The sequence below is a fragment of the Notamacropus eugenii genome, chromosome 1 (genome assembly GCF_028372415.1).
Source record: "Notamacropus eugenii isolate mMacEug1 chromosome 1, mMacEug1.pri_v2, whole genome shotgun sequence".
Lineage (NCBI taxonomy): Eukaryota > Metazoa > Chordata > Mammalia > Diprotodontia > Macropodidae > Notamacropus > Notamacropus eugenii.
In genome coordinates this window covers 332,882,654-332,909,783 of record NC_092872.1, presented here as the reverse complement: position 1 = coordinate 332,909,783, position 27,130 = coordinate 332,882,654, and the positions used below count along the sequence as shown (strand labels likewise).

The window sequence follows — 27,130 nt, the reverse complement described above, 5'->3', positions numbered from 1 at the left end:
TTTCCTTCTTTGGTCTACCTCTTTGGAAATAGAAAAGAATTGATCACAAAAATGGTTTTTTGCTTTCCAGAACTGATTATCTGGCATGTTGGTTTTTCCAGACCTTTAACTGTTTTTCCTTTCCCTTCCTTATTGATCGTTTTGCTATCGATGTTCCCTAGGGAGTCAGCAGGGAAAGTATGAAGATCAAAACCAAATAGCACTTCTGTTGGTCTGGAGAAAATGAGACTAGGGAATAAACTGAAGCTATTGACAAAAATGAGTTTTGGATGTGGGAGGAAGAGAATGAGGGTTATCTATGAATTTAATTTCTTTATATTCTTTTTTACTATAATCTATCAGTCAAGCATTTGTTAAGCACCTGCTATGTTCCAGGGAACTCTACTAGGCATAGGAGATGAAAAGACAAAAATGAGATAGTCCCTGCAGTCATTTAAGGAACTTAAGTGACTTATTTTGTCAGTCAAGAAAATATGCATGTGTGTAATAGATGCTTAGATACAGAATAAATACAAAGTAATTTTGAGGAGACCACTAAGAAAGGCTTTATGAAGAACAAGAGTTCATAACTTGGTGTCGGGGTTGTAAAAAAATGTTTTTATAACTGTAATTTAATGTAATTGTTTTCTTTAGTAATCCTATGTATTACATGAAGTACAATAGAAATTCATTTTGTTCTGGATTGTAGAGTGTGGGCAGGGAAGGAATATGTAAAGAGGCTGGAAAGGTAGATTGAGGTCTGATTGTGAAGGGCTTTAAATAGCAGAGTATTTATTTACATTTGATCTTAGAGGCAATAGGGAGTCACTGGAGCTCATTGAATAGGGGAGTGACATTACTAGAATTATACTTTAGAAAAATCAGTTTCATGCAGGGACCTAAAATATTTCTAAAGGACTCATGATGCAAAGTACCATCCACATGCAGAGAAAGAACTGTGGAGTCAGAACACAGAATGAAGTAGACTGTTTTCTCTTTTGTTATGTTTTGTTTTTCTCATGGTTTCTCCCATTCGTTTTAATTCTTCTATGCAACATTACTAATGTGAAAATATGTTTAATAGGAAGGTATGTGTAGAGTCCATATAAGATTAAGTGCCATCTTGGAAAGGGAGGGGAGAGTGAGGGGGGGAAAATGTGGAACTTATGGAAGGTGATTTTTGAAAACTGAAAAAAGATAATACATTTGGAAAAAAAATTTTTTAAACATACATTAATAAAACAGTATTAATGTGCTAAATATGCATTAAAAAAGAACTAGAAATCAAAATAAACACAAAAGAACAATGTTGAAAATTAGAAGAGCAATAAATTAAAAACCAAAAAGACTAGAATTATCAGTCAAAATGAAAGTTTTATACTTTGGGGGGGAAAAATCTAACAAAACTGATAGTCAATCTGATTTTTTTTAGAAGAGGAAAAGAAAACAAATCAATATAATAAAATATAAACAAGTTTATATTATAACAAAATCAGAAGAAACAAAAATAATTATGACAGCCAACTAAAAAAAAGAAAAAGAAAAATCACTTTCCTACATAGAGGGAAGATGGATTAGAGAGTGGAGAGATTTCATGCCATGAGAGTAGTTAGGATTCTATTATAATAATCTAGGAAAGAGGTGATAACTGAGTGGAGAGAAGGCAACAGATATAAGAGATTTTGTGGAGATAGAAAAATTTGGTAACTGATTGGATATGTTGATTGAGTGAGACTAGAGTCAGAGATGTCTCTTAGGTTGTGAACCCGGGTGATTGGAATACCTTAAACTGAAGTGTGGAGGATTGGGAAGGATGGAGAAGAGCCAAGCCAGAGAAGTGAGAATGAATTCCTGCAAATGGTCCTGGAGCTAGCCAGCCCCCTGACTAGGGGAACAGCTGATTGATTTATATAAAACCAAGAGCCAAGAGCCATTCTGGTGAAAGAGTATGAACTGGCCGTTCTCAAAGAAAGAAGTGCAAGCTATCAACACACATAAATGGTGTATTTATTTATGATATGATATCAGTGTAAATTGATATGTTGATATGATATCAACATTAATATCAATAAACATAAATTATCACTAGTAATAAAAAATGTAAGTTAAAACAATTCTGAAGTTTCAACTCATACTCATCAGATTGGCAAAGATTGTTTTTAAAAAGGAAAATGACAGTTGTTGGAGGGATTGTGGAAAAATGAGCACACTGATGTACTATTGGTGAAACTGAATTGGTCCAGACATTCTGGAATACAGTTTGAAACTATAACTAAAAAGGCAGTAAACTGATAGAAGGGAAGGTTTTTTCATGTGACCAATATGTGGATTTTTTTTCTTTGCTCAGTTATTCTTATTTATACAAGATTTTTAAAAAAATGCCCTTTGATCCACTGATACTATTAGTGGGCATATACCCCAAAGAGATCAAATAAAGAGGAAATGATTCATATATGCAAAAATATTTATATCAACACTTTTTGTTCTAGCAAAGAAATGGTAACTTAAGAAGATGTCCTATAATTGTGGATGGCTAAACAATTTTGAATGCAGTGGAATATTATTAGACCAAGAAATTTCAGAAGGCAGAAGTCTTGTATGAAATATGAACAGAGTAAAGAGTGAAGTGAGCAAAATCATAAGAACAATTTACATAGTAACTATAACATTTTTTAAAAAAGAACTTTCAAAGATTTAGTTCTGATCAAAACCTTGACCAACCACTACTGTAAAGAACCCATGATGAAGTATGCTGCTCACTGCCTAACAGAGGAAATAGACATTTTCTGATGTGGCCATATGTGTGATTTTTTTTCTTGGCTATTCTTATTTGACATAAGAGGTTTTTTTGTTGTTGTTTTGTTTTTAAATTGAGGGAGATTTGGGAGGAGGAGGTGTATTAGCAATGCTATTGCTCAAAAAAAAGAAAGAACAGAAGAGAAAGAATAAATCATTTTTTCAAATGCAAAGAAGAAAAACATAGGTGATATTTGGAAGAAGGTACTTTTAGAAATCTTTGGTGTTGAAATTATATTATTCTTTAAAAAGAAATGTGAATTGTATGTAATAAAGATTTTTGGCTTCATTTACAGCTCAATCTTAATTTTCTCTTTTGTACGTGGAAGTGCTCATGTTTCTTGATGTTTGTCAAGTTCAGAATAATAAAAAATTTTGTTACTTTAGGGGCAGCAGATTACAGCCCATACTCATCTATCCATCTCATCAGTGTCCTCCATGAACGTTACTTACAAGGGGTCGACCCCAGTGTGCTAGAGGCCTTCCTTACTGTTCCTAATATCTGGAGGGTAACAGGGTTACACTTAGGTCCTGTACCTGAGACAGTGCTTTTACATAATAAATAAGCAAATATACAATGGGATCTTTTATTCTCTACATTTTTTTAGTCAATTATGAGATAATCATCTAAACCGGGGAATAATAAAGAAAAATACAGATTATCTCTAATGAGTATCAGTGTAGAAATATTGAACAAAATATTAGCAAATTGAGGATAACAACATAAGAAGAATATTTTACACTACGAACAAATTGAATTTATACCAAAAATGCAAGGTTAGTTCAGTATTTTTATGATTTATTTGTTTATTGCACTTATACATTATCTGAAGGTTTGTAAAGTGCACTACATATATTTTCTTATTTGACCCTCTTAAGATTGGTGCTAGTACTATCCTCAATCGCAGATTTGAAAACTGAGGCATAGAAAGGTTAAGTGATTTACCCAGGGGTCACAGAACTAGTAGGTGTCTGAGGGAGAATTTTAACTCAGTCTTTCTGACTTTTAATCTTATACTGTATCCATTTTACCACTTAGCTTCCTATTAGGAAAACTCATAAGTATAATAGACCCTGTTAATTTTTTTTTAAGTGCAAGTCACATGATTACATCATATGATACAGAAGAGACTTTTTATAAAATTCAACACCCCTGTGTGTTAAAAAACATATTAAAAAGATTTAACTGCACTCTTCCTTAATTTGACAGACTATCTAAGACGAAGATATAGCATTATCTCTAAAGGAAAAATTCTAGATGCCTATTTGTAAATCAGGGGTAAATCAAATATATCTGTCATAACTATTATATGTTTCTAGAAACAATAGCTTTTAGTAGTAACAAAAAACATTAAAGGAATAATAAGCAGAGTCAAAGAGGAAACAAAATTGTAACTTTTTGCAGATGACATACTGGCTTATTTAGAGACCCTTATGAAGTTAACTTAAAATGTATTAAAATAGTTAATAACTTCAGCAAAGCACTGGGATATAAGATAAAGCTACAAAAAACCCCCAAAGCCTTTTTCTATATCATACAAAATCCAGCATGAAGATAAAGAAAAGAAATTCCTTTTAAAATAAACATAAGACATATAAAATAAGTGCATATTGGCACAGGTAGAATTTAACAAAAAGGTAAACTGAGGCAATTCTCTGCAGATGTTTATTAATAAGGTGCCAAACCTATTAATAGAGGGGTCTCTGGCCCACCTCCATTTATGCCAAAATACCCTGAGTGAGGGCTGGCAGAGTCTTTTAAACCTGGGTATATCTTCCTTCTGATTAGCCTGACTGTACATCGTTTGGACCTCCCTTGGCAGAGGCAAGGCAGTCCCAATTGGTAAAAGTTTTAAGGAGGAGGAGGATTAATAATTCTCACCTTCTCCCTATTAATTCATCTTTGAGACAATGGTTGGGAGCAGACAGGACTAATCCTCATGTGAAAGGATCAGTCTGCAAGTAGGGCAAGTAGACTGCCCTTCGGATGTGGCTGATTATGCTCTTTTCTGACCCTTAATACTAGCTGCATCATGAGACCCAGCTGCCTTTAGCAGTCCTGGCTAGAGAAAACCCATCACAATCATGTTCTCTTTGGTTTTGGCTTCCACACTGGAGACCACATCACTCTTAACCTTGATTAGAAAGGAAGGACAGTAGACTTGTCCCCTGGGGAGAGGAGCTCCAGCTATTTTTCTGACTGAAAGGTCCCACTTGCTAGTGGGATGAGCTGGTTATAAACAGTTGCCTTGGGGGCTTGGAACAATCACATTCCTCAACCACACCTTAGTTCTGGTTGGGAGAGAGGTCTCCTTTTGAACTAGATTAAGAGATGGGGGTTTTGACAAAAAAGGATATATTATAGATTAATGTTAATTATCAAATGATACATTATCAAATAATATTAGTAATCAAATAATACATTAATATTAATTTTCCTTAATATCTACCTATTAAAACACATATCAGAGCTGTATGAACACCACTCAACAAGCATTTAGTAGGCACCTACTTTGTACCAGTAAATGGGCTAAATGCTAAGGATACAGAGAAAAGCAAAAAACAGTTCCTGTTATCAAGGAGCCCACAATCTAACAGGAGAAACAACATACAAAAAATTATGTGCAAACAGGATATATACAGGATAAATTTGAGATGATCACAGAGATCAGGCACTGATATTAAGAACTGGAAAAGACTTCTTAAAGAAGGTGAAATTTTAGCTGGCGCTTGAGAGAAGCCAAGAGACAGAGATGAGTGAGGAAAGAGAGCACTGCAGGAATGGAGGACAGTTAGTGGAAAAAACCTGGAGTTTAGAGATACTGTTTTGTTTGAGGAACCACAAAGAGATCAGTGTCACCAGATCACAGAGTATATGGGGAGAAGTAAGGCTTTAGAAGGTAGGAAGATCCCAGGTTATAAAGGACTTTAAAAGCCAAGCAAGATTTTCTATTTGATCCTGGAGGGAATAGGGAATCACTTGAATTTATTGAATAGAGTGGTGACATGATCAGAAGATAATTTTGACAGTTGACTTCAGATTGGGCCGAGTGGGGAGAGACTTGAGGCAGGAAGACCAACCAGCAGACTAATATATGAGTCCAGGTATGAGATGATGAGGATCTGGACTAGAGTATTGTTAGGGTCAAAGGAGAGAAATGGACTTATAGAAGAAATGTCATGAAAATATAATTCACAAGACCTGGCTACAGATTATATATGGGGGGGAGAGTATGAGAAAATGAGGAATACCACAAAACATTTCCTACAGAAATAATTTAATTAGACAATCAAATTTAAGTAACTGGAGAAAATATAATTACTTTATGGTTGGGCCATACCAACATAATAAAATGGTCATAGTCCCTAAATTGATTTACAGATTCAATATCATATTAATCATACCACCAGAGTTTCCTTATAGAACTAGAAAAATGCCTACATTCATCTTGGAGAAGCAAAAAGATCATAAATTTCAAGGGAATTAATGAAAAACAAAGCAGGAATGAAGTGGACCTAGCAATATTAGATCTCAAGGTATTCTACAAAGCAATAATTATCAAAACTATTTAGTCCTGGTTAAAAAAGAGAAAAGTTGTTCAGTGGAACAGATTAAGTACATGAGACCCAGAAGCAGTTGAACAAAATACTATAATGAAAAAAAAAACTAAGGCCAACAGTTATTGGGTTAAAGATTCAGTGTTCTGCAAAATGGTTGAGAAAACTGGAAGGCAATCTGGAAGAAATTAGATTTAGACCAGCACCATACCACACACTACATGGTGTTCCAAGTGGAAACATCACCTTTATATAAAAGGTCATATCATAAACAAATCAGGGGAGCAAGGAAAGAAATGCTTTTCACAGCTGTTTATAAGGAAAGAAGATTTCTCACCAAAGGATAAGGGAGTGTCACAGGAAATAAGCAATATTAATTAAATAAAATTGAAAGGTTTATGTACAAACAAAATCAATTATATTAGAATTTGGAGGAAAACTCTTAAAAAGGCTTGTGGCAGATTTTTCAGATAAAAGCTTAAAATCCAAGATATATAAGGAATTGATATAGACATATAAGAATTGAAGTCATTTAAGCAATAAGTACATGGTAAGAAGATGCAAAGATAATTTTCAAAAGACAAAAGGCAAACTATAAACAACCATAAGGGAAAAGCAAATTAAGGTAAATCTGAGATTTTACCTTATACTCATCAGATTGGCAAAGATGATTAAAATTCCAGCCACTGTTGGAAGGGTTGTAAAGGCTGCACACACTACTGAATTATTGATAGAGTTGTGAATTGATCCAACCATCCTGAAAAGCAGTTCATACCTCTACCAAAGAAGTCTAACCAGTATAATGGATAGCTTAACCTGGAACTGGGAAGATCCTAGTTTAACACTGTTGTGGGATACTTACAAGCTGGGCAAATCCTTAGCCTTTGCCTCAGTTTCTTTATCTGTAAAATAGGTCGAATAATAGTACCTACATTCCAGGGCTGTTGTAAGGATTAATGAGATAATATTTGTAAGATGCTTTGCAAACTTTAAAGTGAAATTAAATACCAGCTATTATTTTTCTCAGTGATTTCACTAAGTTTGTAGCTTAAAGCAATCAAATAGAAAAACTGAACAAAAATATTTTTAGCAGCTCTGTATGTTGGGGAAGGGCAGAATGAATTATGGTTATGTGAATGTAGTGGATATGGTTCTTAACTTGGAGTCAGGGAGACCTGGATTCAAATTTTGCCCCAGATATTACTAGATAGCTACATGACACTATACAAGTCAATCTAACTTCTTTGTACCCCAGTCTCTTCATCTGAAATAGAAATAGTTGAACCGAATGGTCTTTAAGGTCCTTTCTAGCTCTATATCCGTGGTTTTATGATAATTACACTGTAAGAGGTGCGGAAGGGGTGAATTCAGAGAAGTCTGAGAGGACTTATAGGAACGGTTGAAGAGCAGAGTGAACAGAAGCAAGCCAATTTAAGTAGTTACGACTACATTTCAAAGGAAAACAGCTGTGAGAAAAAGACTAATAACTGATCAGTGCAGTAACCATTCATGACTTAAGAAGACTGATGGTAAATTAAATTGTGCTTTTTCCCCCTCTTAACAGAAAAGTGATAGATTAGAGGTACGGAAAGACTTAAATTTTTAGATGTAGCCCGTAATTTACTTTTATTGACCATACTTACTAAGAAATAATAGGACTTATTTAAAGGAGAGAATGGCCACTTGGGGAAGATTTTGCAGAGAAAGGAAGGAAAGCAAGAAACACAGGTCATTAAAAAAGTTCAAGAGACATAGTTGCCAGCTATTTACTAATAAGGCTAGCAAGTTTATTAATAAAAGAATGGTCATTTAGATGTCTCTTCAAAGACCATTGTAACAGCAGGCCCAGGGTTTATTCATCCTTGGAAGAGTAGGTGTTCCCCAGGGTGGGAATCAACCCTAATTGGTTAACAATTACTGAAAAATTAATATTATCATGAGGAGCTAAGAGTAACCTCACGTCTCTCATATCTAGACCCCACCCCCTGCCTTGGGCAATCTATTCAAACAGTTTAAGTCCTACCTAGGCTTCAGTAGAATACTGTAGCTACTCCATGTGGGTAAAAGTCTGAATGAGAAAGTTAGTCCAGTTTCATTATCAGCAGTGTCCTTCAAGAGACTAAACTTTTTAACATCAGGACTTTAGAAAAAGGGGGATACTCTGTAACTCCCCAAATTAATAATCATATCTCATTAGTAAAATGCAATACATAGAAGAGAGCAGAAAAAAGTTCAGAAGGAGACACAGCCAAGCAGGCCTGTGTTGTAATTATTTTGTTACATTTGAAATGTACTTTTTAAATTGCTTGATTTATAACATTCACGCTGTTCTTTGTATTTGGAAATGTTCATGTTTCTCAAATTCATGATAATAAAAAGTCAAACTTTAAAAAACAAGATTAAAAAAATGAAAAGTGGAAGCAAGTTTTTCTGGGTGTTTCTAAGCCAAGAAAATGAAGAAAGTCATGGGGTAATGACTTAAGGAAATAGTAGGGTTGTTTGTTTTGTTTGAATGAAGGGTTGTTTGTTTTGTTTGTTTTTTGAGCATACATAGGTGGTGCAAACTAACATTTGTAGGCAGCAAAGAAAGGAACCATTAGTAATAAAGATTAGAGGTAAGGGAAGATGAGACAGAATCAGAAATGTATGTACAGAGTTTGACTGCGGCAAGAAGGGCCACTAATTCATAAGGGGTAAAAGAAACACAGAGGGAGGAGATAATGTCAAGGGGTTTTGAGATTCTTTTTTTCTAAGATAGCATGAGTCAAGGGCCTCAGCTGAGGAACATGAATAATGAACAATTATTCCTTTCTTGTGACTAATAATGACTCAATAATAATTGAATAGCATTCATACTTTTAGGTTTTTGTTAAAAAAAAAAAAAACCTTTTAGAGGGCCTAAAAATTTGGTTTTAAAATGTTGACAATGAAAAGTTGAGTGAATTTTGACTAGAAGCCTGGGGTTTGGAAAAGAGACACTGGAAGACATCCAACAATTCCTTTTCCTCTCTTTTGTCTCTCATGACACTTCAGGGAAATGTGATTAAAGACATTTGTGGATAAAGACCACTCATTCATAAATTTTAATAATTTTTATAAAGAAATTTTGTGATGGTTTTTGCCATATTTTTCCCCCAGTATCCTTACTCTTCCCCCTTAGATAGAACTATCCCATATACCAACAAATAGTATTGTTTTTAAAGAAGAAAAAATGAGCATAACTGATCGATGTAATACATTTCAAGCCTGAAAATATTTGCAGTAGTTTAAAGTAAGTTTGGTAAGGCAGAGTCAGGGTAGTATAGTGAAAGTCAACAATATTTTTGCCTGGCTCTTCTAACATACTGCCTCTACAACAACCTAGAAAATGCCTTATACCAATTTCTGATTGGGAAAGCCAAGAACAAAGTTATAATAAGTCATTTTTTTTCTCAGTCTTTGGACACTGCTGTGGTGATAGCAGCAGTTTAAGTAGGATAGGGAGTGTTCTAGCACCTAGGGACACAGTAAGGGGACTGTGAGCAAGCATTGGGACAAAGCAAGATCCCAAGGGACCATAGAACTAGCACCAGGAGCAGATCTCTGGCAGATCTGTCTCCTATCACTCAGTTCTAGCTCTTAGATCTAAGGTATAGAGAAGAGGTACAACCAGGTGCTGCAGGACCCCGACTGAGGATTGAGCCTGATATGAGGTCTGGAAATTGACCTGTGTAGCCCAGGAGCACAGCAGTGACGCCATCCTAACCTTTAGCCCAGCATAGATGCCTACAGTGGAAACTCAAGGACAGGAGACCAAGACTAAAAGGGAGGCAGCAGTTCAGTTGTTCTGAATCTACAGAATCTCCCAATGTGCAAACGGTGACCAACTATATTACTAAGTGTGACAATAGTCTACCCAAACTCAATTCCTGCACAAGCCACAAACCCAAACCTGTGTCAGGAACTTGCAGAACTTAGACCAGCAGGGCTGGGAGCCTCTCCCCACATCACACCACTTTGGAAACACTGAAAACTTGCAGCCCCTGAGACTGAGCTGTGGAGCAGCAGAAGCTCAGGCTAGACACCTGCCCAGAAGTGAGCAGAGCTCAGCGCGTACATGGAGTCCAAAGTTAACAAGTAGCCCAGAAGAATAAGTAAAAAAAAGGTGTAATACTTGTGGCCCTGCCACCTCTTCTTTCAAGTCACTCTTGTGTTTTGGGGTTTGTTTTGTTCATTTTGTAGCATCCACTTTTGATTTTTTTCGTGTGTTCTTTCCATTTATATTGTTGTGGTAGTTGTACTGTTCACATAGTTGGAGAGAAGCATCCATGCTTAGAGAGCTAGCCATAGCATTAGGAATATCTGAGTTCAGGTCTTGTCTGAGACACATACTATCTTTTAATCTCTAGCATTCCCAGAAACTCTCTAAAACTTGAGTCAGTAGTAGCAAAGCAGGTATTCCCTGGGAGTCACTCTAGACAAATGAAGCCACCTATCTGGTCTAGGCATGTGTATCCATGTGTATTTTTGTTGATGAGTCCAGTACTTAGGTAGATCTATGCCCTCTTCTCTTTGGGATGTTGCCTAAGCCCAGGAGGTCCAACCATCCACATGCCACCTCTTGCCCTTGCCTCAGGACTAGCACACCTTTCTTGTTACATATTTCTCTGGTGGCAGCTCTTACTCCTTTTCAGTCATTCTCGTTGGTTATTGGTTGCAGCACCCAGCTTACCTTCATCACCCTTTGTTTGTTACTCGTGATCCTGTTCTTTGGTTACTCTTGTCTTCTGTTTCATGTAGCCTTACAATGAAACTGTGGGAATATTTTTAGATGTGCTTTTGTTCCTAGGAGGAACTTGAGGTCACTGAAGGAACTTTGTAATTTCCAAAAGGCCATTCATTCTCTTGTATAATCCTGCCTCCAGCTTGTTGTACAATATAAACTTGGCATTTGCATTATTATTTGTACAATTCATAAGTTAGCCTACCTTAGTAAATTCACTTTAGTAGTTTTATTATAGATCTTGGATATTTTAATACAACTGAGGATACATTAATGAAACTGTTTAATTGTGCTTTTTGTTTCAGGGCTTTGTTCTTAATGTCAAAAAGCAATTTTCAACCTCCAAAGCTAAAAGAAAAGACAAAATGGTAAGTCAAAATGCACAGATTCACAGCCTTTTTTGGGCTAGATGGGACCTTAGACATATACCCTAACTTCTTTGTTTTATAGCTGATGAAATTGAGGCCTAGAAAGGGATTATTGGAGACAGTCCTCTCTTGGAGGAGGTATGAAGCAGTGGACACATTATTGTTTATTATTTAGTACATCTCCTTATTAAATACATCTGTTTTTTATAATGAAAACAAAGTTAAAATTAGAGTTTACAAAAGCGAGAGTAACATGTCAAATTCACGCCACCTGACAGTATAAGACAGTGATGGCATATCCGATTTCAGGACAAACGCAGTGCTGTACATCCCAGTCAGTGAGTGTAGGTTTATGACACAGATGTGTAGTGTTCTCTGCTTGTCACATTGGAATGTTAAGTATGTAAACTCAAAGTTAGTCTTCATGTGGGAGTTAGAAGTGTCGTAATATCAGTTCTATTTCTTAACATCATTTATTTTGGTAAATACAGTATGATATGATTTTCTTTTTAAAGGGGAACTTCTTAAAAATTGAAATAACTCAAGAATGGTTGCAGATAATCATTTGAAACTTGAAACTTTCAGCAATTACATTTAAATAAAATCACAGTATCTTAAATCTTTTGTTATCTTTAGTTTTTTAAAGGTAAAATAATAGCCCTTTCTGATAGTGAAATCCCAAACTGTTTTGAGTGGACTTGTTTCTCAATGTAAATTATCGAAATGTGATGTCATTCTTTTTCAGCCACAATCAAGATTGATATATTGTGTTTATAGTGGGTATAGAAGAAAATTCTGTTCCACACAAAATTGTTAGAAAAGTTAGTACAGTCTGTAATTCTAAGTTAGAGAAGCTAGAAAACTCTTTATTTACCCAAATCTAAAATGTCATACAAGATTTTCAGGTTCTGATGGCTATTTGAATGTGCTGTCACGAAATAGTCTCTTAATGGTTCCTTTCCAGCTGGAGTAAGACAAAGCCTATCACATGTACCCAAGGCAAATGGGCATCTGTCCATCCATATATAGGAGAGGCTTGCCTGTAAGGGTAAAACAACAACTGCTTCTGTAGCCTAGTCTTCTGTTTTATTTTCAAGGCAGTTTTTTTTTAAAGTTGGGAAATGTTCTTTTTTGTAGGGGGGTGCAGGGTGGGATGGGTTATTGAATTATTTGTAGCTCTGTCTTTTCCTAAGTAAAGTCACTTTATCTTTCTGGATCAGAGTGTGAATTTAAGGACCTTACAATTGATTAATTAATTTAAAGCACTCATTAAAAGTGATTAAAATAAATAAATATCCACTAAATACACATTTCAGAAAGTAATTTTTATTATAAAAATAAATTTGCTTCATGTTCATTATCTATTAATAATTAAGCATTCACAATCCTCACTGGGCTCAAGGGTCTGAAGACCTTATTTGTTTTCTCCCTCTCCACTATGGGGCCCCTCTCAGCTCAGGATGCATATACTAGGGGACAGTCCTTGGGGAATATGTTTTCCTAAAACAAGGGTCAAGTTGGTACCCTCTCCCTTTCCTTCTCTTTCCATTTCCTTCCTTCTCCCTTTCCTTCTCTTTTTCCACACTCACTTCACAGCTCCAGGGGAAATTATTTGCTTGTATTTAGATTTTGGCTCATATTTAGAGTTTCCTCAAAAAAGAGTACTCAATCTACAATGTAGATCAGATATAGGAAATCTGTTTGTTTCTGTTATATAAAAGAAGTGCCTAATACACCCAGACTCACAAAGGCACATTAATAGAAAAACATACAGCAATAGTTACATTACTACTGTGTTATTCGTGTGGGAGGTTGAAACTTAAAACATCAAAACATGATGCTGTCTGTGGGATTATTGAACAGGCATTTTACATTTCCCCTCAGCATTATACTAATTATCTTCAAGCACATGTCTTTCAGCAAGCCAGGCCAAATCTTGGGTTTATCCTTCTATGAATGCTATCCTTCAAGGAGCACTAGAGTAGATATAGAAAGGTCCCATTCTGGGGTTCAGGCAGCACCAGTTGAGAACCCAGAGTATTTTCTGACTCACAAGACTGCTTCCAAAGATACTGCAATCATTCTAGGATCAGCATATAGTTCTCTGATCAAGAAAAAGAAGCAATATAGAAAACACAGCCACAGGCTCCGATTCAAGCTCACTTAGCTGAGTTTCTACTCCAGCTGCCATGTGGGAATAATTGTCATACCTTAAGAGTAGAAAAGACCACTCCTCTTGGACCCCTAATGGAAAGTCCCATAGTTGTACATGGTAGCATATCTCGCTACCAATTGAGGGTGTTGTTTTTTTTAAAACACTTACTAATTCTGTAAAGCAACTTTATTTGACACAAGTAACTTTTGGTGTCAGACATAACTTTTTTAATATTTCAGTTTTTTCAATTAAATGTGAAAACAATTTCTGACATTCATTTAAAAAAAATTTTGAGTTCCATATTCTCACCCCTCATTGAGAAGGCAAGCACTTTGATACAGAATATATGTGTGAGGTCATGCAAAACATATTTCCATATTAGCCATGTGAAAGAAGACAGACCAAAAAAGCCTCCCCCCCTCAAATAAAAAAGTTTTAAAGAAAGTATGCTTCAATCCACATTCTGATTCCTTCAATTTATTCTCTGGACGTGGATAGCGTTTTTCATCATGAGTCCTTTGGAATTGTCTTGGATCATTTTGTGGCTGGAATAGCTAAGTCGTTCACAGTTTGGCAGTATTGCTGTTACTGTGTACACTGTCCTCCTGGTTCTGCTCACTTCATTTTGCATCAGTTCATGTAAGACTTTCTAGGTTTTTCTGAAAGCATCCTACCCATCATTTTTCATCACAATAGTGTTCCATCACAGTCATATACCACAACTTATTCAGCCATTCTCCAGTTGATGAGCATTCCCTCAATCTCTAATTTTTTGCTACCACTAGAAGAGGCACTATAAATATTTTTGTACATATAGGTCCTTTTACAATATATATATTTTTGGGGGTTACAGGCATCATAGTGCTATGATATAACTTTTTAAAAGGTTGACTTATTACAGGCACTTTATTCTTTTTAGAAAAATTCTCAGCTTGGCATCTTGCATGTCCACTTCCAAAATACAGATTCAGTTTGTTGGGTTGCATGCTACCTACAGTTACAAAGCAAACACTAGTTTTCTTTCTCATTAATAACAGTACTTAAAGATATTTGAGGAGCTGAATGATAGGATATAATAGATCCTTATTTTTTAGAGTTTGGGTTAAAAAAACTTTGTTTTTCAGTATTTCTACTACTTAAATTATAATTATTGTTTTTGTTTAGACTAGTTTTCAGCTGCTTCAGTGAATTTCCTTTTCAAACCAGTTGTATAGGTATCCATCACAAAAAAGATAATCACTTTCAAAGTATTACAGAAATGAAAAAATTTAGTAATTGAATTTTCCTTTAATTTTTAAAAATTTCAAATACTTTTCGATATGTAGCCTCACTCTTCCCTAACTTTGATCAGGAATGGCTGTTTAATAAGATATCTGTACATCATCACCATGATAATAGCTAGCAATTATATAGCACTTAGGCTTGCAAAGGGCTTTACAAATATTATCTCATTTTATCCTCACAACAATCCTTGGAGGAAGGTGCTACTGTTATCCCTATTTACAGATGAGCAAACTGAGGCAGATAAAGTTCAGTGACCTGTCCAGAATCTCACAGCTAGTAAATTTCCGAGGCACAATTTGAACTTAGGTCTTCCTGACTATTAAGTCCAGCACATTTTCATAGGTTTTTAAAAAAAATTTGCTTTAGTGTTGTCATAAATTTGTTAAGTAATGGGAAAAACCTACCTAATAATCTTATATGACTTTATAATTTGTGGTTTGTTGGCGGGGAATGAGAAAGGTCATGGTTTACAAAACCAAAGGAAAGAATTGAAGCAAGGAATTCAAAGTAAGCACATACTACGAACTAATCAGCAAGTGTAACTGCCTACTATATACCAGACACAGTGCTAAGCACTGGAGATACAAAGAAAGGTCCCTGCTCTTAAGAAGTTCACAGTCTAATAGGAAGAGAATATGCAAACAACCATTTATAAACCAATTATATACAGGATAAATTAAAAATAATCAACAAAGGGAAGGCACTAGCATTAAGAGGGATCGGGAAAGGCTTTCTCTAAAAAGTAGGATTTTAGTTGAGGACTTGACACTAGGAGGTGGAAATGAGGAGGCAGAGCATTCAAGTCATGGGAGATAGCCAATGAAAAGGCCCAAAATTGAGAAATGGAGTATATTGTTCAAGAAACAGTAAGGAGGCCAGTATCACTGTGTCACAGAGTACTTCGGAGGTGTAAGAAGATTGAAAAGGTGTATGTGTAGAGGGAGGGCATTTTATGAAGGGCTTTATTTGACAAAGACTTATCTTTGATCCTGGAGGTGATAGTGAATCACAGGAGTTTATGGAGTAGAGACAGGTGACATGGTCAGACGTGCACTGAAGAAAATCATTTTGACATTTGAGTTCTTCCTCTCAAAGAACCTACTTCTTACAGGGAGACAAGTACATAACACTAGTATATTCAGAATAAAAAGAAAACAGAAATAATTCTACAAAGCAGTTAAATTCACTAAGCAGCATAAATATAACTTCAATAAAATGCTGCTTTTCCATTATTTTAAAGTATTCTGTTGTGGTTTATTTAATAAAATTTTTTTTTGAGGAAAGAATGTTTAACCCATCCCATTTTGCAGTAAATGATTTTGAATCTCAAGTACTCAAGTATTATGGTATGTTGAGATTCACAGATGAGTTCAGCTATGGGTGTATATACTGTTTAGTTGTTAAATATCTTGTTCAAATTAAGTTATACCTCAAGATATCCTTCAAAAATCAGAAAACTTGAAGTTTGTAGATTTGCTATATGAATAATAATTTGATGTACTATCAACGTGAGTTGGAAATGATTTAAGCCTTAATTCAGGAAGTAAATATTCTTATGATCTGAATAAATTTGATATGTAAGCTAGTTTTAAAATAGGGTGAACCTTTGAATGTATAGGAAACCTGAATGGTGGTGGTGGTACTACTGAGAAATGCAACCAATATAATATACCTACTATAATTAGTAATTTTTAAAAGTTTCACACAAAGAAAGTTTAATTTCAGATTTATGCACTTCATTTTCAAATTGAAGCAGGCAGCCTATGCCAGCTGACAGGTAGCAAATCACTCTGTCATACAGATTAAACAAAGACCTGTCAATTCAGATTTAACCTCATTTATGTCCACTCCATTAAATAATCACTACCTTTGCATTTGTTGTCAATTCGAGAAAATTTGCTACATTAGTTTCATTTTGTTGACTTTGATTGGAATTTTGTTTTCACAAAAAAGGTGGATTTATCTATGAAGAATTTGTACAATAGACAGTTGATTTCTTCATCCCCTCCTCACAACTCACTATTGTCTTAAGAACCTTCTGTAACCACTAGGTATCTGTCATCTTTCAGTGCCTCTGTTTGAAGGTACTCAGGCCAGTTGACACTCAAAAATCAAAGACTTTGGTACCCTGATATCACTTATGGTGGTTTATAGGAGAAGGTCATTGCCTATCTCTCAAGTGGCCATTGCTCCTTCTTTTTCCTAACTCCTAAGAGGTATGATGGTAGTAGCAAAAATGCCACCCTTATCATCCCAGACCCTTTCAAGTGTCCTATAGTCATAGAATTTAGAGCTGGCAGCACGCTGCCAGCTCTAATCTTCTCATTGTAGAAATGAGGAAATATGTTCAGAGAAGTTGAGACTTCCTAGGGTCACACAGTACTAAGCAGCAGCACCAGAATCAATCCAGGTTCTTTGATGCCAAAGCCAGTGTTGTTTCCATTGCATCACACTGCTGCCACTCTTCTAGGCCAAGGAACCTAAAGGTAACAAGAAAGCCCCTTCCATTGCTCACATCACTCTTAGTCCCAACGTGTCTTTTTTGCTTCTTCTTTTCCCCAAAGGTGTAGTAGGGTGCAGGTAGCCTCTAGGGTTACCTGGGGGTGTCCTCATAGTTATGCCTTCACAGACTAGGCAATATGAGAAGGAAATTCTGGTTTCTGAATGGTGCTTTTGTTACAAAATAGAGCTTTGCCTTCTTAATTTCCAACTTTTTTCCTTATCAAGGTATTTGCTTCTTAGTAATCGCATTGTTACACCAGTATTGTCTAATCCTTGTTTAAGGATAACGGCTTAGATGTTTTCAGTTGCGTAAGTTGAACTTTTGTGTAAATTCTGCAGCCTTATGGTGCTCAGTGGTCTCAAATATATATTCTTACCAGACTTTATAAATTACATTTACAGAGACATGTCACTAATATTATAAAAACAATAGTAATGAAACACGTCTGTACATGCTTCTTTTTTTTAATCTAAAGGTCATCAACATTCCATAGTTTTGTCAAAATAGCATTAACCAAAAATCCAAAAAAGAGGCCAACAGCTGAAAGACTTCTAACTGTAAGTATTTAATTACATAATATTTACATATACATAATAATTACAAACAGCATTTTGAAATATCATTAGAACAAATGACTTTCTCCTTTGAATTGAAATATTCAGTTTTTCTTTTGTAATGGTTACTCCTAGAAGAGGAACCAAATATTTTTCTTATATAAAAATAAAATAGCACAAGTCTATAAGCATAAACAGTGATATCTGTATTAAAATCAATGCCAGAATTTACAGGCACCCAAAAAACCATTTTTGATAAAATTTTATTTAAATTTTTTTCATAGTTTAAATATTTTGGCTTTTGTATGTGAAGATAATTCTCTTTACTGATACATACTTTGAGTCGATATTTCAGTAGTAGATAATAGACTGCACTGAACCATTTAGACTCTTGCCCACCAACACAGTGTATGTAACATTTATGAGGTCATTGGCCAGTGTCTTAAAATATGGTACTAATTGTAGCCAAGTTTTTACCTTTGATTCGTATTTGGACCAATTATTTTTGCAAAAGAAGCTCTGTCTATCCACTATAGACTTCATTGCTATAAGTAAACTGTATACAAATGATACATAATTCAGTACTTTTCAAAGTTGAGTCACATAGTAACTGCTTATTTGTTTGCTTTTATATCATTTCCTTAATGAGAAAAGTAAAATAATGAATTTAATAGGTGATGTACATATATAAAATTTTAATCTCAGAATATATATATGTATTTTTCTTTTATGAAGCATAGTTTTGTAGGACAGCCTGGTCTCTCAAGGGCACTAGCAGTTGAATTGTTGGACAAAGTAAATAATCCAGACAACCATTCACATTATATTGAAGGAGATGATGATGATTTTGAGGTAAGGAAACATTTGTACACTCATATCGGAGAATCAATACATATAGAGATATAATTAATAGCCTACGTCACATAATTTAAACTGCCGTTAAAAAATTTTGGCCCACAAAAATGATTAGCCTATAAAAATCCGCACTTTCCCTACCTGTCTATTTGCTGATGATAGCAAATCTTGTCTCTTCTAGTCTGTTCCTTTTACTGTTCTCTGGCCCCAGATTAATGTTTTATAATCTGGATCACTACTAAAGTCACTAAGGGTAAAGTCATTAAGAAATTACGATTAGGCATAGGTCATGAAGTGTGCAGTCCCTATGCTTATCTACCACTATAGCCTTTCTCTTTCCTCAGAAACAATTTGATCCATTAACACCACATGTTATTCTGGCCCAAACCTCCCAAGCCTCCAGTTTCCAGCCTTAGCCGACAGTTCGCTTGAGAATCTGATAGCGTATTTACTTTGTTGTATCTATTTAAGAAATTATCCATTTAAATTTTTTTTTTAAGATTATAAACATTGCAGTTACCCAACAAGAGAACGTAAGTGTTTGCCCATGGCAAATGCGCTCAGAACACATCTCAAAGAAATTGATGATAGAAAATCAGCAAGGATACTTTCATGTTTCTCCACTTTGAAAAATTTTTTAAACACAAATGATTGTATATCATATTTAGTCTTCAAGATAAGTTATTTCCATTGTAATTCCATTATTTTCATAAGCATTTTTATTTAATCCAGCTTAACAATGTGCTTAACATTTCTGGAAAATATTATAGTAAGACAGGTTTGATTTTTAAGTACATTATCTTTAATAATTAGGGTGAAGCATATCTAGTCCTCAGCTTATTTTCACCCAGACTTCAGGATAAATGTGTAGGTGTGGGTGTGAGTGTATGGTTGTGAGAGCAACACATGACTTAAAATGTTTAGTAACAATATTCCCAAAATCCACACAGTCTACATATCTTTCATCTTTTTAAAAAAAATTCTTTTTCTTCCTTTTCCTATTCATTTCCATTCTTTATGTATTATAGAACTTAACTTTTAAAATTTATTATATTTAATTGTGTCTTAATAATTTATATTTTAATTCTTTCTTTAAAAATTAAGTGTTTAGTGATTTTTTATTTAAGTGGTCATTGGACCTCAGTAGAAAAAAGCAGCAGTTTTTTCAAACCAAATTTTTTCATGTTTTCTCACTGACTAGAAATAGTCAAGAATGTTTCCTAAATCACACTTGTGAAGTCTGAATTAATGAGCAAGACTTTTTCAAAAGCAAATGATATGAAATGCTAAAAATAGGATTGTAAGTTGTCTACTCTTTAGGGAGCCTTTGATTAATCACACAATTGTCAGAATTATTCCCTGTATCCATTATAATTTTTCTTTGAATTTTCATTTAGCTTATACTTGATTTTCATAGTTTTTTAAGTTTTTGGAGAACTTATATTACAAAAGGGCTGTTGAAACTCAATTATTTTGTGGTGTTACATTACAGCCCCATGCAGTTGTCCGTCATACTATTCGGTCTACAAACAGGAATGTCCGAGCTGAACGAACAGCATCAGAGATAAACTGTATGTATTTGTGATATATTTTAATTTGTCAGTATATTAAACATATATATTTAATAAATGTATATTAAATATCTTTAATTTGTTGTGTGGTTAAAAGTTCTTATATTTCTTAAAGAATTTTGAGGGCTAAATTTATAATTATAAATTATCAAAATTATTTTCTGACAAAATAATACCAAAATTTGACTTGTCTTTGCTATCTTAATTTGGCATGTTTTTATTATTTTGTTAAAAAATTATGCTGGAAACAAAGTGTTATTTCTAAAAAATTAGTTGCAGATTATTGGTGTGTTGTCAGATTTATAGGTTATAGATTAATAAATATCTTCACATGATTTTTTGAGAAAGATTATAGAAAAGAGTTATTTTTTTTGAAAGGCTAGGATACAAATATAAGACATTGTCACAGGTTTTAAGGACTCAATTTTTGTTGTTTCTCTTTAGTTCAGTGGTTATTTTTAATTCTTTTTCAAATAGACTTTATGGTTATAAGACTTATTGATGTCAGTATACCTCAATTAAATTTAATCATAAGGCTTGAAAAGATTCAAAATTGAATTAAGCCATCATCCTCTTAAACCTGCATTTTCTTAAAACTACCAAATAAAAGTAAATAAGTATGCTATGTAGAAATTTAGTTGATTAACACTTAAAGACATAAGACCTGATTCTGTTTATAGTGTATATATATAGGCTTAATAGTATAATTAATGGGCCCAGGTGATAAAAACTCATTTAATGAGTGTACATAGTACTGTAAAATTTCAACTTTTATTTATATGTGTCTGAATACACATATAATGCGCACACACACACACACGTCTCTTTTCTTAGGCTATTTGCATGTTGTCTCCCCCATTAGAATCTGAGCTCCTTAGAGTCATGGGCTATTTTTAAGGGCCTTTCTTTTGTTTCCACTGTGCTCAGTACAGTTCTTAACACATAGGAAGAGCTTAATGAATGCTTATTGATTTGAGATTATATGTATGTAAGCGGCATGGCAAATTAATGATTGTAACTTTTATCAAAATCTGAGTGTGTGAACATTTGAAATAGAATTATCTGTTACACGTGTCTTTTGCAGTTGACAAACTACAGTTTGAACCTCCTTTAAGAAAAGAAACAGAAGCACGTGATGAAATGGTAGAGTCTTAATTTTTCTGCTTTGTTTTCATTTTTAAAAAAATATGTATTTCATGTTAATCATTTGATATCACACATGAAAAATTATAACACTGAAAATTTTGATTTGGAATGCTTGAAAAGTGTTGTGCATGAGTTTTCCCTTCAGGTATGGATTTTGATAGCACATTTTAAAAAAGTGATTTGTTTTCTTTCCAAATGAAAATATTTGCTTAACTTGTTAGACTTGTATATCCGAGGTCTCTCTGGGTAATTGATTACCATCTTCTCAATGTTAGGGCTTATTTTCCTTTCCTGTTATGCCTTCCAGCTGTTTAATGTATTCTTCAATTTATTGATAGGTTTTTCACCTTTATTTTATGCAGTTAAAATATTCCCAATTTGAAAGGAAAAGCTTCAACTGTTCTATCTTTGAGATATATAGATAGATAGATAGATAGACATAGCTATAAATAGATAGGTATAGGTATATATTTTTTGCAAAATATCTCACTTATAGCTCTGGGCTTGAGAAAGTCTGTTTTTCTGTCCTTGTCAATTCTTACTCCTACCTTCTCTATTTTAAAATTAGAAATCTTGTTTAGTTATGGTTTTTCTTTATCCTTTAAAAAATAACTGACACATTTTTCACGTTATTGGCTTTTATTTAGTTATACCATAACATTTTGATTTTCAGTTTATCTTATTGGACTGTTGTTCTTGATCTCATTCCTTTTGGACTTGGAAATTTGCCCCACTTTTTTTTCCAACTCTATTTTTCATTAGTTCCACTACCTCTACTACTCTCTGCATTTCAGCTAAACTGGTGCTTTCTATTCTGATATACAACACAAGTCCCGTCTCTACATTTTCACTGACCTTTCCTCAAGCCTTGAATGTATTCCATTTTCACCTCTACCTCCCAAAAATCTTTCTCTTCTTTCAAGAACACAGCTCAAATACCCTCTTTCCTCAACTCCAACTTGCTAGTGCCCTCTCTTCTCTAACTACATTTTATTTAACTAAGTTGTATGTATTTATATTTATTCTTTTTATATATATTTAGTTATGTAGTTATATATATATATGCTTTTTTGTTGTTTCTTCATTATGATACCAGGACCCTTTATGAAGTAAAGATTATTTCATTGTTTAATTTGTATCTCCTGTACCTAGCAGAGTCCCTGTCACATAATAGATATTCACCAAGTGCATATTGATGGGCTGATTGAATGAATGGAAATACTGTTTTTCCTGAATCATGCAGTAATTCATCTTGTATTCAGTGTACAACGTTAAATCTTGTTTTCTTATTTCCTTAGGTAGTGTCAGGTGACACAGACTTTTCCTTACAGTGGAATCCTTTTGTAGATAGTGCAAACACCAGCAGGTAATGGCTTAATAATGTTAGATAATTTTTTTCTATATAAGTGAGCCCTTTAGAAAAGGGGCCTTTTACAAACCTTACGTGTTATTCACCTATATTCTTTCGAGTGAGAAGGTAGTTAATGCAAAATTGTGCCTGAATAGCACTGCAGATTGAATACTGAAAGAAGATTATGTTTTCTTATCATAGTTATGTGTTGTTTTTCAGTCATAGCCAGCTCTTCATGACCCTGTGTAGGGTTTTCTTGCAATAGATACTGGAGTGGTTTTCCATTTCCTTTTACTGGCCATTTTACAGATGAGGAAACTGAGGCAAACCAGGTTAAGCCCCAGGTTAAACTACTAAGTGTCTTAGGCTGGATTTGAACTCAGGAAGATCAATCTTCCTGCCTCCAGGTCTGGCACTCTATTCATCATGCCACCTAGCTTCCCTTTCATAGTTATATACCTGGGTATATTTTGATGTTTTTATTTTATTTTTGGAAAGTAGCTTTTGCATAATATAGTAGGTGGGTTAGTATTTTTCATTTACTAACAATTAGTTAATGTCATTAACATTTCAAGTAATTATTGTATGTAGTGTTACTGACACAGCAGCATAATATGGTAGAAAAGATGAAGTATTTACATTCTAATAGGGAGAAAAGAAATGTGTCACCTCAGAACTTTAAATGTCTTCAAGAATCATTAAGACAATTTTGTTATATTTTAACAATAAGAAAAAAAGAAGGGAAAAAGAACTATTCTGGAGAAGAAAAATTAGTAAGGGGATTTGAACTGATTATTATATTCCAAGTGCAAGAAAAGACTACGTGACATAGAGCAAGCCTATACAATCTGCAGCCCACAGGCCACTTGTGAAACTTGGGCCACCAGTGGCAGGCCAGAGAATTTTGAGTGGCCTGTGAAAAATGTGGAGGAAAACCTCCTTTGTATGTAGAGGAATTCCTTTGGCAGGCCCAATATAGAGGAAGAGATGGGTTACGCAAGCTGCATATATGAACATTACTTTAATTAGAACCAGAGAAAGGAAGACTGAAGATAAGCATATACAAAGAATTTAGTGTAAAAATGAATAAAACTCAGCATCAGATGGGAACAGGGACGTAAGAATGATGTGGGAGTTAAGAGGGGTAAATTCAAGAAGATATTGTAAGTAAAACAAACTCCAGGTCTAGAGGGTGGATCACGAGTAGGGAAATAAAAGGAAAGGAAGAAAAGATGAGAAATTGTCATCAAGGGGAAAAGAGAAGCAGCATATCAGAACAGATTTCATGAAATATAAAAATGCATACTGAACTCTTTTTTGTTGTACATGACTGAGTACAAAGGGAAGAAAAGGTATAAGCAGATAGGAGGTTAGAAGGGAGGGAAATACTCAGTCATTATAACCACAACATGAATGTGATGGACTTCACCCACCAAACAGAAAAGGATGACAAAATGTATTAGAAAGCAGAATCTGGAGAGCTGATGGCACACTGGATAGAAGACTGGATCTGAGTAAGGAACACCTGATTTCAAATCTGGCATCAGACAGTGACTGGGCACAACCCTGGGCAAGTCACTTAACCTTTGTTTGACTCCATTTCCTTAATGTAAATGGGGATAAACAGAGTTGTTGTTTATATTATAACCAAAAAGATAAATAAGAAAGAACATAGGACCTGAGCAGAGTTTTAGAACGGTTACAATATACTGTCAGCTTACTGAATGGGATCACAAAAATAATGTATGTATTTCTGATCTGTGCATGGCAACTTCACAAAAACTGACCACATGTAAGGGCACAAAAACCTTACATATTATGTGGAAATATGCAAGCATATCAAATATATCCTTTGCTTCACAGTGCAACAAAAATTATATTCATTATAGGTCATTTTAAAGGTCCTTTTAATCCTAAACAATTGTTATGTCAAAGAGTAAATCTTGGAAACATTACTTCATCAGAAGAAATAAGAGAAAGTGATATAACATGCCATAACTTTTGAGGTGCATCCAAAAAGTCCTGAGAGGAAAATGTATGTTTTTTTCCCCAAAAGAACAGCAATGAATTAGGAATACAAACTTTTTAAAAAATCAAGTAAACCAACAAATTTTAAAAAGTCAGCTAAACATAAAAATAGAAATTCAAGTTAGAGCTGTTTTTTTAACTAATAAAAGAGAAGCCATTAAATAGTCTGGTTTTTTTTAATAAGACAAATTGCCATTATCAAAAATGAAAAAAGAGAAATCCTAACAAATAAGGGAAAAAGGGAAATTATTAGAAACTGTTTTGCCCAGTTTTATGACCACACAACTGTCAATATAAGTGAAATAGACGTGTATTGACAAAAATATAAAAAACCAAGATTAACAGAACAAGAAACAGAGGATTGAAGTAGTTCAGTCTCAGAAAAATAAAACAAGCCATAAAGTAATAACTCTTTGAGAAGGGGAAGTGCCAGGATTAGATAGGTTTACAATTGTATTCTATCCGACCTTCAAAGAACAATTAATTCCAGTATCACATGCAGAAAAAGAAGGCATCTCACCAAGTTAATTCTGTGATATAAATGTCTTAATACCTAAGCCAGGGAGAGACAACAGAGAGAAAGTATGATCAGTATTTCTAATATAGATGCAAACATTTAAATCAAATGTTAATAAAAAGACTTCAGCAGCATATAAAAAATGTTGTGCGTTGTGACCAGGTAGGATGTATAGTAGGAATCAAGGTTGGTTCAGTATTAAGATAAGCAATCATAGTAGACCATGTTATTAAAAGAGTAATCAAAAGCACATCATTATATCAACAGATACCAAAAAACATTTGTTGTTATTGAGTCCGTGTCCTACTCTTCATGACCTCAGTTGTGTTTTTTTGTTCTTGGTTGGTTTTTTTTTTTTGGCAAAGATACTGAAGTGGTTTTGATAAAATATAATACTCATTTCAATTAAAACAAAACAACAGCAACTAAAAAGCATAGAAATATGTGTACTTTTAGAAGTATGGCAAATCTTGTCTATTATAAACCAAGAGTTAGCATTATATGTAATGGAGATAAACTACAGGCCATTCCAGAAAAGATCAGGGGTAAAGTAAGGCTACGTATTCATTCCACTGTTATTTGACACTGTGCTAGAAATCTTAGCTTTAGCAATAGGAGAAGAAAAAGAAATCAAAAGAATAAGTATAGGGAAAGAGTAAACAGAATGATTGTTTTTTGCAAATGATATAAAGGTCTACTTTCAGAATCCTGTTGGGTCAGCTAAATATATTGAAACAATAACAAGCAAAGTATCAGGATAAAAAATAAGCCTACAGAATAATCATTCTTGCTATATATTATCAATAAAACCAGCAAGAAGAAGTAATAGTAGCATTTATTTAGTGCTTTAAGATTTACAAAGTGCTGTGTACATATTACATCATTGTTATAGCAGTCCTTGGATGTAAGTGCTGTTTTTATCCCCATTTTACAGAGGAGGAAACCGAGGCAGGCAGAGGCTAAGTGACTTGCCCAGGGTGACACAGTAAGTGTCTGGAATTCAGGTCTTGCGGTGTACCACCTAACTATAGAATGTATAAAGTATTCTAGGAGTCCACTAGCCAAGACTCACACAAGAACATTTTTTACAAATTTTACAAATTTAAAAATTACAAAAACATTGTTTAGAAGTGGGGAAAAGAGAGGGAATAAGAATTAAGTGCCTATTATGTGGCAGGTGCTTTACAAGTATTATTTCCATTTTATATCTACTAAGGTAAATAGTGGTTAAATGACTTGCCCAGGATTACATGTTTGAAGCCCAACTTGAATTCAGGTCTTCTCTAGGCCCAGGACCCTATCTATTGTGCCAGCTAGCTGGAAGCTTTATTTTAGAATTAAAAATATGTTTAAATATTCACTTTTGGTTAGACTCCACCAATATTATTGTTAGACTATAGTTAGACTATACCAATATAACAAATAGACTACACCAATATAATAAAAATGGCAATATTGCCTCAGTTTACTTATTCCATGCCATATGGGTCAGACTAGCCAAAGGATTCAGCTAGATGCAAAAGTTCAAGAGGAATACGGGAAAAAAGTCAGTTAGTGGAACAGATTAGATATACAAGGTACAGAAGCAAATGAGTATGATAGCACAGTATTTGATAAACCCAGAGATCCCAGGTGCTCACTATTTGACAAAAAGTGGTGGGGAAACTGGACGGGAATCAAGTTCAGACCAACATTTTCACACC

The 27,130-nt window shown here is 34.3% G+C and overlaps 1 protein-coding gene across 3 annotated transcripts in view; it reads left to right on the top strand.

Annotated features, from left to right (window-relative positions):
• Positions 1–27,130, top strand: part of MAP4K5 (mitogen-activated protein kinase kinase kinase kinase 5) — a 164,968-nt gene that overhangs the window by 89,956 nt on the left and 47,882 nt on the right. For all 3 annotated transcript variants that reach the window (XM_072629792.1, XM_072629794.1, XM_072629793.1), the window contains 6 exons: positions 11,401–11,463; positions 17,881–17,962; positions 18,695–18,811; positions 20,307–20,385; positions 21,470–21,528; positions 22,830–22,897. In XM_072629792.1, the coding sequence (XP_072485893.1) occupies positions 11,401–11,463; positions 17,881–17,962; positions 18,695–18,811; positions 20,307–20,385; positions 21,470–21,528; positions 22,830–22,897 (468 nt within the window). The remainder of the gene's footprint in view (positions 1–11,400; positions 11,464–17,880; positions 17,963–18,694; positions 18,812–20,306; positions 20,386–21,469; positions 21,529–22,829; positions 22,898–27,130) is intronic.